The sequence below is a fragment of the Rhineura floridana genome, chromosome 3 (assembly GCF_030035675.1).
Source record: "Rhineura floridana isolate rRhiFlo1 chromosome 3, rRhiFlo1.hap2, whole genome shotgun sequence".
In the NCBI taxonomy this organism is placed as follows: Eukaryota; Metazoa; Chordata; class Lepidosauria; order Squamata; family Rhineuridae; genus Rhineura; species Rhineura floridana.
Window position 1 is genome coordinate 36,193,270 of NC_084482.1, and position 13,317 is coordinate 36,206,586.

The window sequence follows — 13,317 nt, forward strand, 5'->3', positions numbered from 1 at the left end:
GTTGACACAGAAGTTAAGGGAAAGAATTTGAGACCCATGTGGACGAAGAGTTAATGTATGATGCAACCCACAAAGTGAGGGACAGGACGGGCTTTTGGTTCAAACATCTTAGTGGTTGCCCACAACATGAAATGATCTGGAGGCACAGGATATCGCAGGCTTAGGTGTGGTCAGTGTTGGAATGGGGAACCATTTGAAAATGCTTAATGCATGGGAAGTGTCCTGGGAGGGGGTAGTATACAAACATCCATCATAAAATAAAGCTTGCTGCCTTGATTTCCCACACGAGAAAAAGGTGAGATATGAATAAAACAAGTCCCCAGCTTCACCTTTGTGTCCTTGGGAAATTGACTTAAAATTCTTAGGTATGGAGTTGCTACTTGTAAAACAGGTTTATTGGGGTATGTCTAATAACCCATACGTATCCTTAATATCAGGATATTCAACTGTAGCATAAAGTTTAATATCCTGGCTTGTTTGGAATCCCTTAACCATAGTTTCCCAGTTCAGACATAACAAGAAACTGTAGTCAACTGCGGTTTCTTGACTTGCTTTCCTGCTTGCGAAAAGGGAGCAGCAAAGCAGCTGTGTGCGGGGGAACTAAGCTTGTTCATATGCCAGCTTATTAAGTGGAGATATTATCATCTCAGTGTGTCCAGTATGTACATATTTGCACAGAAACATAAACCTATGAATTATAGCATCAAGGGGTGGAACTGAACAAGTAAGAACAGAGAAGTCCTCAAAGCATTTCCTGTCTGGGGAGCTGGGTACGTGGATTGTCCTCTACGTATTAAGGCTTTGTATTGAAAGCCATTGACATCCCGGAGGAGTTCGTCATCATCTTCACTTCATCTAAGATAGCAGCAAGAGTTGCCCCCAGCTCTTACCAGAACGCTTGGCGAAAACTTTCTCCGATTCCCATTGTGAGGAATGGTTGTTGAGTTTGTTTGTTTGTTTGTTTATTATTTGATTTATATCCCGCCCTTCCTCCCAGCAGGAGACCAGGGCGGCAAACAAAAGCACTGAAAATACTTTAACCATCATAAAAACAGACTTTAAAGTACATTAAAACAAAACATCTTTAAAAACATTTTTTTAAAAAGCTTTCAAGACTTTTTCTTAAAAAGGTTAAAAACATTGGGGGGGTTAAAAAAAGTTTTAAAAACATATTAAAAAGCACGAGTTCTGGAAAGGGTTAAGCGGATTATGCCAGCCAATCCTGGGCTGCATATGATCTTTGATGCAAGCCCTCCTTCTTTCAGGCCTGGGTTGAAGGATTTGCTTTCGTAACTTGTTAAAATAAAGTTGTACATGGCATGGATAGCCCAGTAATGAATTGAAGTTAAACCTGATTTTTGCAGAGAGGCCTGAGATAGGAAATTATAAGCCAAGAGGCAAGCTTAAGCCAAGAGGCAAGCTGCAGAGTGGTTTTTCTTCTCCTCTCCTGTCTCCTAGAAAGAAAGGAAGATTTATAGCAGCAAGCCTCAAAATACTTAACTCTCTGGGGCCAGTTTCTTGAGGTACATTATAATACAACTGTGAGGCTGCAATCTTGAACCGGCTTACTTAGAAGTAAGCCCCATTGAACTCAGTGAGACTTACTTCTGCGTAGTCATGTATGGGATTGCACTGCAAGGATTGTTTCAGAACATGCAAATGTTATTTTGGGTTGTTTGTAGTGTTTGACTTCCATCTCACTCTCTAAACAACATTCAGAAAAACCCTAAGTGAACACAGACATGAGAGTTAGATACCTTTTTTTAAAAAAAAAATGGAAGGGTACTGTTATTTGGATGCACAGAATGCCAATTAAAAGTGTGCTCTGGCAACTCCTGATGCCCCTAAGGAGCTCCATTGTCCTACTGAAGGTCTAACATCTTCTTTCTTCCTCTCTGATTAATGAGCAGGATGACAAATACTGGGCAAGACGTAGAAAGAACAACATGGCTGCCAAGCGGTCCAGAGATGCCCGGAGGCTGAAGGAGAACCAGATTGCCATCCGCGCCTCATTCCTTGAAAAGGAGAACACTGCTCTGCGCCAGGAGGTGGCAGATCTACGGAAAGATTTGGGCAAATGCAAGAACGTCCTTGCCAAGTATGAAGCCCGACATGGCTCTCTGTAAATAGCATTCCCACCCATCATCTTTCTGTTCCCCACCTCCTTTTTGTGTGTGTGTGGGATGGGATGGGTTGGCCTTTGAATAGATGGACAGTGTGTGTCCTGTTTGGTAGCATCACACCCAAACCCAGCCTTTCACCATCAGCACTTTACCAGAAAACAGAAATAAAACCAACGTACAACCTTTTTGTTTGCTTCTGTGCGTACGCACATGCACGGGTCGGTGGGTGAATATGCGTGTGTGCATGCGCATCTCAGCACCTCCCATTTTTATGGAACAGGGAGGGTGACCTGTTTCACTTGGACTGCTGAGACCTGCCATAGTAAGCTTTTTATTAAATATATATGTATATTTTTCCAGTGCTGCTTCAAACTAGGTATTTTTATCCTATCCTTTGCCATCCTCTTGATTTAATTTAGAAAAAGAAAAATAGATGAGAAACAAGGGGAAAAGGGGGTAGATTGTGTGTCCCCCGATCTATTGTTTAAATATGCCTAATCAGGCATTTTTAACTTTCTAATGAAAATGCACAAATGATATTTTAGTGCTACACTGCAGAAATATTAATTTATAGACTTGCTTTTTTTAGTTGTGTTCTTAAGTTCTGGTAATAAAAATATCTTCAGATTCACACTGCTGCTGATAGTTCTCCTGGTAGATCGCATAATGCACAGCTACATTTCCTTTAATTGCTGTAAAACCCAAAATTAAATTGATAGAAGTACTAAAAATAAATGACAGGGGATGTATTATTTTTTTTGCAAAGCCTGAACCTAAGCAATAATCCTCTTGTACACTTTGGCATGTTACCTCCAATGTTCCAGGTGGATATAGGATGATCTTCCCCATCTAATAAGATAACTTTGTACTATTAAAAACAACCACCACCACCAAATTTGTAGAGGCTTATTGACAGGCTGCTACAAGGATCCTTCAAACATTGTTTTGTTTTAATTGCTGAAAGCCACCCTGAGGAATGCAAATGCTCCAATGGACAGATGGGGTCTAAATTTTCTAATTCAATCCATCAATGGTGCAGGAAGGTGCTGCACATGTAGGGCCAGTCTAGGCATTTTGCTGCCTTCAGATAAATTAAAATTTTGCTCCCCCTCCTTCACTTGCATTTTTCATATGCTGAACATTAAAATTATCAAGTGCTGACAAGGACACTGTTTTCTTATTTCCCTTTTTTTAAATGCCTGTTACTTCTTTTACACTTCTTTACAATTTTGTCTACACCTTGGGGTGATGGTGGCTCTTGAGTGCAGTTGCTCGGCTATATGGCTGGGATGGGGAACCTCTGGACCTCCAGATGCTGCTGGACTACAATGCCCATCATTCCTGACCATTGGCCATGCTGGCTGGGGCTGATGGGAGTTGAGGTCCAGCAACATCTGGGGGCACAGAGGTTGGGAAAGGCTGATCTAGAGAGCCAAAGGTTCACCATGTCTGCTGCAGGGAATGTTAACCCAGCCGTTGAGCTGCCGTGCTGCCTCTGTGCACCTCCTATCAAATGTCAGGCTGCAACAGCGTTTCAAGACTAAGATAGCTGAAGCAGGCAGCTCTTGAATTTTGGCACTATAAGAGATTGCCTAGTTTTGCCTCAATGGTCGGGCCTTCCCTATATTGCTGTGCATGTAGATTTCCTCCCCTTTCCCCCACCATGTGTGTGATTGGTCAAGACACCGATGACAGTGTTGATCATCTGTTAGTGGGGAGACTACACCCCCACCCCACTCCTCAGATAATCCAGTGATGTTAATAGGGATTGTCCTTGCTGGATGGGGGTGAAAATGTGTCCATGAAAGACTCAAGACAGATCACTGAGAAGAGAATAAAATGAAAACTTTTAGATAATCTCTGGTTTTGGAGTTCTGAGAGTTTATTATTATTGCTATTATTATTATTATTTCCTTTGCCATTTGCATTTCTTAAAGTCCTGTTTATGTGATTAAAGACTTTCAGTTCAGCTTTATATACAATGTTTCTGTAATATATTTTCTGTGGACTTCTTCATTGCCATTTTATCTCAGAAGTCACTTTTGAAAATCCTACTTTTCCTTGAGATGTTTTGTTTTGTTTTTGATTGTATCATGAGCTGATGGTTCTCAAACCTCCTGTTGTTTTTAGCTTTCATCTTTTTGCTTTGTGTTATGTTGTAGAGTGGACTTCCTCTAGACGAGGGGAAAAAATGAATGTAGGAGATGCAAGTATATATTGAAAGGTGATGGTGTTGTCATACTGTGGTTAATCCAGTCCATTTAAATGTTTTCTGAAGACCAAAAGAACCCGATTGTTATAAAATGTATAAAGTTTATATGGAATCATTAGAGTATGCTGCTTTTTTTGTACAGTATTTTTCAAGGACAAATGCTAATTGTGTATTTTAGAAGAGAGACGATGATTATATAGCATATGTTAAGCAACAAGGAGAAATAAAAATAAGATATTACATGTTTAGAGTCAAGATAATATCTCTTTATATATTCATTAGTATTGTACAGAGAGCAGGTTCTAGGTTGTTGTTTGTCTCCTTTCAAATCTTTCACATTTTATGCCTACCACTGACACATTAGCAGGGTTTTGTGCTTTAAATCAGGGCCCAATCCATCTCAGTGCAGGCGTACCTGCTTGCACATGGAGGAATCACAAGCTGACCTTCCCTACATTCCTCAACTTGACACGTGCTTGGAGCTTGAATAATGTGCATGTGGGTGATCAAGGGCCGGATTGAGACAGGGAGTTGTGCAATATCTCCATTGCCTGGCAACAATTCAGGGCGCTGCTGTGCATTAACGCTAAAGGGAATGTAGCTCACTTGAGCTTTATGGAATCTCCACATGTATAGCTGGCCATGCCCACATGGGGATGGATTTTGCCCAAAATATTTGTATTTCTAATAAGGAATTGTTTTCCCATTCTGACAACGAGGATTATTTTTAAAAATGCAATGAATCCCATTTGCCATGGACAAAGCACCTTGTACATTGTGATGCAGGGCTTAAGTCACACAACTATGTTTAGGATGGTGCCTGCTTTCACATTTCACATTTGCTGCTATGGCAAGAATTTGTCTTCACCATGAAGAGCGTGGTTTGATTGGCTTTTTAAAATTCATGTATATGCCTTGTAAAACAGCAGTTCTTGCAGAGTGGGGTGGACTTCTCTAAGGAGGTTCAGCCTGGCGAAGTCCAAGAGTCTCCCTACCCCTTCCCGACCAACGTCTCTATTGAACTAAAAGACAGAGTGCCAATACTTTAGTGCAATACAGTAAACTGCATGTGCTGTCCCATGGAAGTAATTCAAAGGAAGTTGGAGTCATTTCACACATTTCACACCGAGTGTTCGCTCAACCGGGAGGTGCAGCCATTCACGGCCTTCTGAAAAACATAAAGCATGCTTGTCACATGCACACCTGACACTTTCCGGAATTAAACTGAAAACTTCTTAGTTTGAAATGTGGTGTATAATAGTGCATTTAAATACACTAAACTTCACTTGAATTACACCCCTTATGTAGATTCTTGGGGCCAGGGTTATCCATAAGTCTCTTACTCCCTGTGATTTACTCCTTTCTGGCTATAGTCCTGTTCAGCCCTGATCCTTCCATTTCCTTGTCCACCCTACTATGTCCCAGGCGGAGAACAAGGTCAGGCACAGCCAGGTGAACTATCTGTATCATGTTTTGCTTTTGTTATACACAAACAGGCTTGAACAGTTGCTTTCTTGTCCTGTTTAAATGTTTAAAAAAAAAACAACCACTGGGCACAAAGTGAAAATTATAACATTTTTGAAAATCAGAAAATTATGGTGCTGCATGTCTTTCTAGAATTGTTTTCTTCTCAAAGCAAATACTTTTCCATTCCATAAAATCACCTTATTCTTGAAGGTGATTTAGATAAGAATCACTCTGATTTAGACAATTCTGTTTGCCATATTGCTGCCCTGGGCTCCTGCTGGGAGGAAGGGCGGGATATAAATCAAATAATAAATAAATACTATGCAGATTTTTTCAGAGAGGTTTGCCTCCTCTGAAAATGTATCCAGATGTCCCAGTTGTTTTACTAAACCAGGTGAGGAGAGCCTTTGGCCCTCTGGATGTTGCCCTCTGGATGAACTATAACTCCCATAATCTCTGGCCATTGACCATGCTTCTGGGGCTGATGGGAGTTCGAGTTCAGCAACATTCAGAGGGCCAAAGGTTACCCCTTCCTGTACTTTATATGGACCATTATTTCAGGGGAGTAAATATGTTGCATATATTTAGAAAATAAGGCATTATTTACTGGCCAGTAAAAAGCAAAACACAATTTCCACTGACTGTCGAACAGAATAGACACAATCCAAGCAAAGTTAATCTCAGTGAAGCCCCACTGATTCCAGTGTGAAAGGTAAATGCATATTTAATTCCCTCATCCTGAAATCAATGAAACTTAAAAGTGCTTAACTTTGGCTGTTCCGTGACCAGGTTTTTAAGTAATGTAGGTACTTTAAAAAAAAATACAGTGGCAGGCTGTGAGCACATTTGGAGAGCAAAAGTGGCATCTTTAAAATAGATTCTAATTTCCAGATCTATATGGCAGATACAAATATGACTGCAGACACAGGCCTAATGTCTGCAATGGGTGTCTAAGTCTCTCCCTCATGCAGGAAGCATGAGAGGAAAGGATCTGAGTATTATGGCCTCCATGAGCAATACTGTAAGGAGCCTGTATCTCTGCAGTTGCTGTTGGAACTCCAGCTGTCATCAACCCCAGCCAGCATGGCCAGTGGTCAAAGATGTGGGAGTTGTAGTCCAGCTATCCCCTGTCCCTGATGCAGAACCTACTTACCCTGGAAAAGTCTCAGTGATTTTTTTAAATGACTTACAGCATAGTTCTATACATGTCTAATCAGACATAAGTCCCACTGAGTTCAGTGGGCCTTACTTCATGGTAAGTGGGTATAGAATTACAGCTTAGAAAAATGTTACTTTGATGTGTGGCGAACTAGTAACATGACCGCTTCATCAAACTCAACCTACATTTTTCGGTTGGGTGAATTAAAGGTTTACGTTGGACCCATAAGAAAAAGTAATTGCTTTTAAAAATTATTTAAAATATTTCTTTTTCAAATATTTTTTAAAACACCACTGCATCCAAGGCCATGAAGTCTGTACCTGATCTTTATATCTGCAAAGGAACTAATGGGCCTATAAAATAATTATACTGAACTTTTTTTAAAAAGCCAGAGATGTATTTTCTTAGTGCCTCTAAGTATCAATGGAAGTCTATCAATGGAAAATGCAGAAAGGACTGATTAGGTTATGTTTGATTCTGTTATGCCACACAAATTATACAAAAATAGTCAATGATGATGAAGTATAATGTTCACCTACATTGAATCACTGAGTCAGTGTGCAGTAGAGCAGTCATGTAATCTCTTAATCATGTGCCCACGCTTAGTCCACAAATCCTCAAAATGCATTTCAGTCTGCTTCCAGGAGGATCATGTTTTGATCTTCAGCTTGGCTGGGCCAGCCGGCCTGCTTCTTTGGTTTCATGACAGGCCACCAAAGACCATGGGCAAGCTTCATTTAAATGACTGAACCAAGTGAAAAATGACAAGCTCTTTGTCAGGAAAGTGACAAACATGATTGCGCTGGAAGGGTGGCCTGCTACTGCAATGCACGATTGCACAGAACCCGCTGACAAAGAATTCTGGCACCATGCCATGACAACAGGGCATTTGTCAGAGCTGAATTTTTGTTCTGGTCAGCGAATGCCCATTGCAATGCTTGTAGCAGTGGTCAGCAATGAGAGTGCCCGGAGGGCCTGTCTAAGGCTGATGGCAGTATGGGGATAGGAAGAGAAATCCTTCTCCGAATCCCTTAACACTCATAGCTAGCTGACGCACAAAGTCCCAAACTGGCAAATTTGCTGGGAAGGAGACTGCAGGAAATTCCACATTCCTGGTAATTTCTCCTGAAACCAGCCATTAGAAGCTTGGCTGTGGCTAAAAGGCTCTCTTTACCTGGTGATTGCCAGTAGTCCAGTTTTGGCCCAGTACCATCAATGGTCAGCTACTGCTTTCTAGATTTAAGATCACACGCTATTCCCTGACAGTCAGGTGTAGTTAATGAATAAAACTTAGCCTTATATTTTGAATTAATGCTTCTTCTGTGGGGTTCTTAGCCTTTATTCTTGCTTGGAAAAGTGTGTATGTATGTGTGTGTGTGGTGTGTGTGTGTGTGTCTGATGTGCATTAGCACATGTGTGTACTTTGACAAAAGGAAGAATGAGGTTTGCATATTATTTTATTTGTAAAATATAAATATAATTTTATGGGCTGGATCCAGATTACATTAGTTGCTCTTGGGTCCCATTGAAATCATTGTGAAAACTTAGTCATGTCATACTTCAGTCTCCTTGATTTCTATATCTCCTAACTGCAATTAACTTAGTCCGAATCAAACTTTTTCTTTCGAGTGATCAACCATTGCATTTCTGGCAACACCACAAGACAGCCTTTGTTAATAGGACTTTAACAAATACGATCAAATTAAATGTATGTCACGAAATGGATTGTGTTCTGTATGCTTTTCAGCCCAAATATTTCTGTTTGTTATTCTTTAATGTTTAATAAAAAGGTTTAAATTTTTCTTCTCTTGGGTGTTGATTTGTTTTCAAGCATCAGGATTGGGGGGGGGAGTGAATCAGCCTGCATCCAAAGTTTTGACTTGCTTATTAATTTTCGCATGGCCATTGGGTACAGCGTTTCCATATACATAACCTGTATAATGTATTAGAAAGTGATATATCCCAAGTTCTAAATGGTAGAGCAGGCATGGAGAACTTTTGGCCCTCCAGATCAAATCAAATCAAATTGTATAAATTTGATTACAGTCAACAGATCGTTGCATCACCAGATAAAAACAGATAACAACCTCATTTTAAAAATATATAAAGGGAATATATATAAATAAGTGAAATAATACTTAAACAAAATTACAAAGGACCAAATAACTATCAAACTATCGTCAATGGTTCCGATCTCTATGTATGGATGTGAAAGTTGGACAGTGAAAAAAGAGGATAAGAGAAAAATCAACTAATTTGAAATGTGTTGGAGGAGAGCTTCGCGGATATCATCGACTGCGGAAAAGACAAATAATTGGGTGTTAGAACAAATTAAAGCAGAACTATCACTAGAAGCTAAAATGATGAAACTGAGGTTATCATACTTCGGACACATAATGAGAAGACCTGATTCACTAGAAAATACAATAGTGCTAGGAAAAACAAGTGAGTAGTAAAAGAGGAAGACCAAACATCCCATAAAGGAAGTCATAGACCTGAACTTACAAGATTTATAACAGATGCTATTGGAGGTCGCTGATACATAGGGTCACCATAAGTCAAAATCAACTTGAAGGCACATAACAAACGAATAGACAAGTTCAAGAATTTGGCCACTTGCTCCATAATTGACTTGTTAGTACCTTGAAGTAATATAAGAGATTTGCTAGAATGGCCAGGGAAAGACTGGATAATAGGCTATATTAAGTCCTTCCTGGCCCCTTGATAGAAACTGCAATACAAAAGAACATGCAGGCCTGCTTTCGTGGCCCTCCAGATATTGTTGAACTACAACTCCCATCATCCCTGGCCATCGCCCATGCTGGCTGGGGCTGATGGGAGTGGTATTTTGGCAACATCTGGAGGGCCAAAGGTTCCCCACATCTGAGGTGTGCTTTACATGTAAAAGGTTCCAGGTTCAATCCCTGGCATCTCATCTTGCTGCCCTGGGCTTCTGCTGGGAGGAAGGGCGGGCTATAAATCAAATCATAAATAAATAAAATTAGTAGAGTTGGGGAAGATGGAAACCCTAGAGAGGATCAACATAAACAATACTGAGTTAGATGGACCCTTGGTCTGATTCAATATAAGGCAATTCCCTATGTTCCTATGGTACAAAATGTGATAAATAAAAGCATATCTCAAGTAAGCCATACTAAGTCCTCAAGGAAAGGTAAATAATGGCAAATGTAATTGCCCTAATGACAGCAGCAGGTTAAATTGCCATCACAAAAGCCATATCAGTGTGTCATGTTGGAAAGTCAGCTCAAATGATTTTTGGCATATCAACAACTGTTATACCTAGAGGTACAACATCTATACGCAACAGGAGATGTGTATAGATGTAATAGTTACAGGTGCTGTAACTATTAAATAATCATAGCAGAGTTGGCAACAAAGCTGCATTTTGATTTCCCCTAAGATATAGAATCTATTTATCATGTGAATCACTCCTATTGCATTTGAGAACTTGATCTTGTACCTTGGGGTGGTGTATAACCAATTCTGTTAGACATTTAAAAAAGGTAAAGGTGTCCCCGCACTTATAGTGCGAGTCATTTCCAACTCTTAGGGTGACGTCTTGCGACGTTTACTAGGCAGACCATATATATGGGGTGGGATTGCCAGTTCCTTCCCCGGCCTTTCTTTACCTCCCAGCGTATGCTGGGTACTCATTTTACCGACCACGGATGGATTTATTTTTATTTATTTATTTATTTAATTACATTTTTAGACCGCCCTATAGCAGAAAGCTCCCAGGGCGGTGCACAACAAACAAAATCACAATTAAAATATGGAATCAAACTCCAGCCGTGACTGGTAACAGAGGCAACTTCCTCATGACCCCTCAGTGCTACCAGGCACACCCTGCAGAGCCTTTAACTTGATAGATAGCTTGATGGATACAGGAGGGGGGAGAATGAAGCCTGCTTCTATCTGCATATCCCCACCTCTTCATCAGCATAACTATAATCTTAGGTCTCATTGCCTGGTTACTACTAGATTTATTATATATTTATTAGATTTCTGTCTCACCTTTTCTCCCAGTAGGAGTCCAGGGCGGCATTGTGACAGATTGTGATAGAATGTAAGGAGATAGCTCTTTTATACATAGATCCCGTAGTCCCTCCCTCCCCAACGCCATCGCCAAGAGGTCAGGGGGAGAGAGGCTCCCTTCCCATGCTCAAGTTCCCTCTTCTTTCCTCCCATCATCATCACCACAATTATTATTACTATAATAATTATTATTAATTTTTACATTTATGAATTGCTTCCTCTGAAACATTTCAAAGCGATTTTACAATAAAAATATACAAAACAACTGAATATAAGTACATACACGCATGCGCACCCACGCACACACATATACATAGAATCCAGTACTGATACCAGCTTTCCACTCTGAAGGCATGCTAAAACAGTTGGGTCTTCAACGGGTGCCAAAAAGACACTAGGGAACGTGCCGGTGTAATATGCAATAGGATTTCCAGTGTGGTTGATTCAGGCTACCCCACAGAAATACAATGCTGCTGATTTTCACAGGGATTGCATGTGCACAGCTTTTACAGGCACAGTATGTACCTGCATGGCAAGATAGACAAGATTTAGATGTGGTTTGTGTGTGCTTTTTCTCCATGGAGTTATATGCACGGAGGGGGTAAAATCACACTTGAAGAGGTCCTTACTTCTCAGAGGTATCTGTGCCATCTCAGGAGAAGCAGTTCAGGTTTCCTCTTCTGATTCAGATGTTATGGAAAAATAGTGAAGTAAAATAAACAATCATTCCGCCACATGTTGGAAATTCCAAAAAGAGAAGGGTGACTTCTTCTACCTGTGGTGGAAATGTGATATGGCAAAAAAAAAAAAAATGGAGAAAAATAACAGCCCATCTAAAAAGAATTTCGGGATATAAAGTCCCATTATACCTGGTCTTTCCTTTTTTTAAAACTACTTGGAGGGCTCAGTGAAGCAAGATCATGTAGAACTGTTTACCTATATGTTAGCAGCTACTAGAATTTTATATGCAGGAAAGAGATCAGTGACTATACCATCTATTAAAGAACAGTACAGTAAAATATGGGATTATGCATTAATAGCAAAATTAACACACTATCAGATTTAGAGAACAAAACCAAAAGCAGAATAAATTTGGGTCAAGATGGATCAATTTTATTGATCAATGCAGGAGGTAGGCATTATTTCCTAATAATTATAAGTTGGAGACGCAGGAAATGTTTAGATATGGATATATGGATTTGTGCAGGATATTAACCAAAGTGACTTTATGAATTAATCTTTTGTTAATTCTTAGTGTTACATTTATCTTCTTTTCTGTAGTACTTTTGTATTCTGTTACATAAATGAAATAAATAACTAAATAAAAATGTGGACCAAATTAAGTTATTCTCCATTCCTACTCTTGAGTCATAGTTCCATAGGCCAGGTGTCACAACCAAAAAGGCCCTGTCCTGCATTCCCACTATCCACACCTTTATTGGGACATGGAAGAAGGCCTTGAAAAACCCACGAGAGCAGGCAGGATCATGTGGAAGATAGCAGTCATCTAAATATCTTGGTCCCAAAACATTAGAGTCAACTGCAAAAGAGTCACGTGAAACAACCTCTCACTTAACATATGTTACTTTTCTCTTATTTAAAGGCCACATTTGTTGAGTTGCTAGACTTGCTTTGTAGAAACAATGGCAGTCTGGAGAATAGGTCCCACTGAGAAATGAATCCTTGAGGAGTTTAATCTACATAAAACTGTGAAGGGTGGAGATGAGTAATTTCAAATAAGCTACCTCAGTCATTAGCCAGGCAGGAATGCAGTACTCTGTCTTCATTATAGCTCCACAATAATACCAGTAAAATGGCACATGAGATAGCAAGTGAATCCTGAAATAAGGAGCCAGCTCATCTATTGAGGTACATGGAATGACACAAGCAGGGAAATCAGAGACAGTATAATTTATGAAGTGCAAATGGGAACAATGCAATGATGACTAGAATGAAAGGATCGAGGTAGGTAGCAATTGAAAGTTCAATCTAGGCCATCCTCATTTTATCTTATCTTGCACATTATCATTCTGGATCACACAAACTTTACCAGCTATTTAATTCCTGTATCTTTTTTGGTGATCTATTATTTTTCCATGACATGTTGTTGACCATTTTTCATTGCTTTCTTGCTCAAGGTTTTTTTAAGGTGGGTCCAGATGTCTGATGTGCAATGGGCTAACTCAAGTGATTTCACAAAGTGTTTTCAAGTCTAGGGATAACATTAGAACAAAGCCCAGCTAATTGAAATAGAACATCTTTTTCACCATCCTTGGTTTTGTAACTAATATTGTGCACAA

General features: G+C 39.9%; 1 protein-coding gene across 2 annotated transcripts in view; it reads left to right on the forward strand.

Moving 5' to 3' along the window:
* HLF (HLF transcription factor, PAR bZIP family member) overlaps nucleotides 1–8,762 on the forward strand; it is a 56,789-nt gene extending 48,027 nt beyond the window's left edge. The window contains exon 4 of one of the 2 annotated variants that reach the window (XM_061615305.1): nucleotides 1,908–8,762. In XM_061615305.1, the coding sequence (XP_061471289.1) occupies nucleotides 1,908–2,126 (219 nt within the window). In that variant the 3' untranslated portion in view covers nucleotides 2,127–8,762. The remainder of the gene's footprint in view (nucleotides 1–1,907) is intronic. The other variant, XM_061615306.1, reaches the window with a different exon arrangement.
* The last annotated feature ends 4,555 nt before the right edge of the window (nucleotides 8,763–13,317 follow it).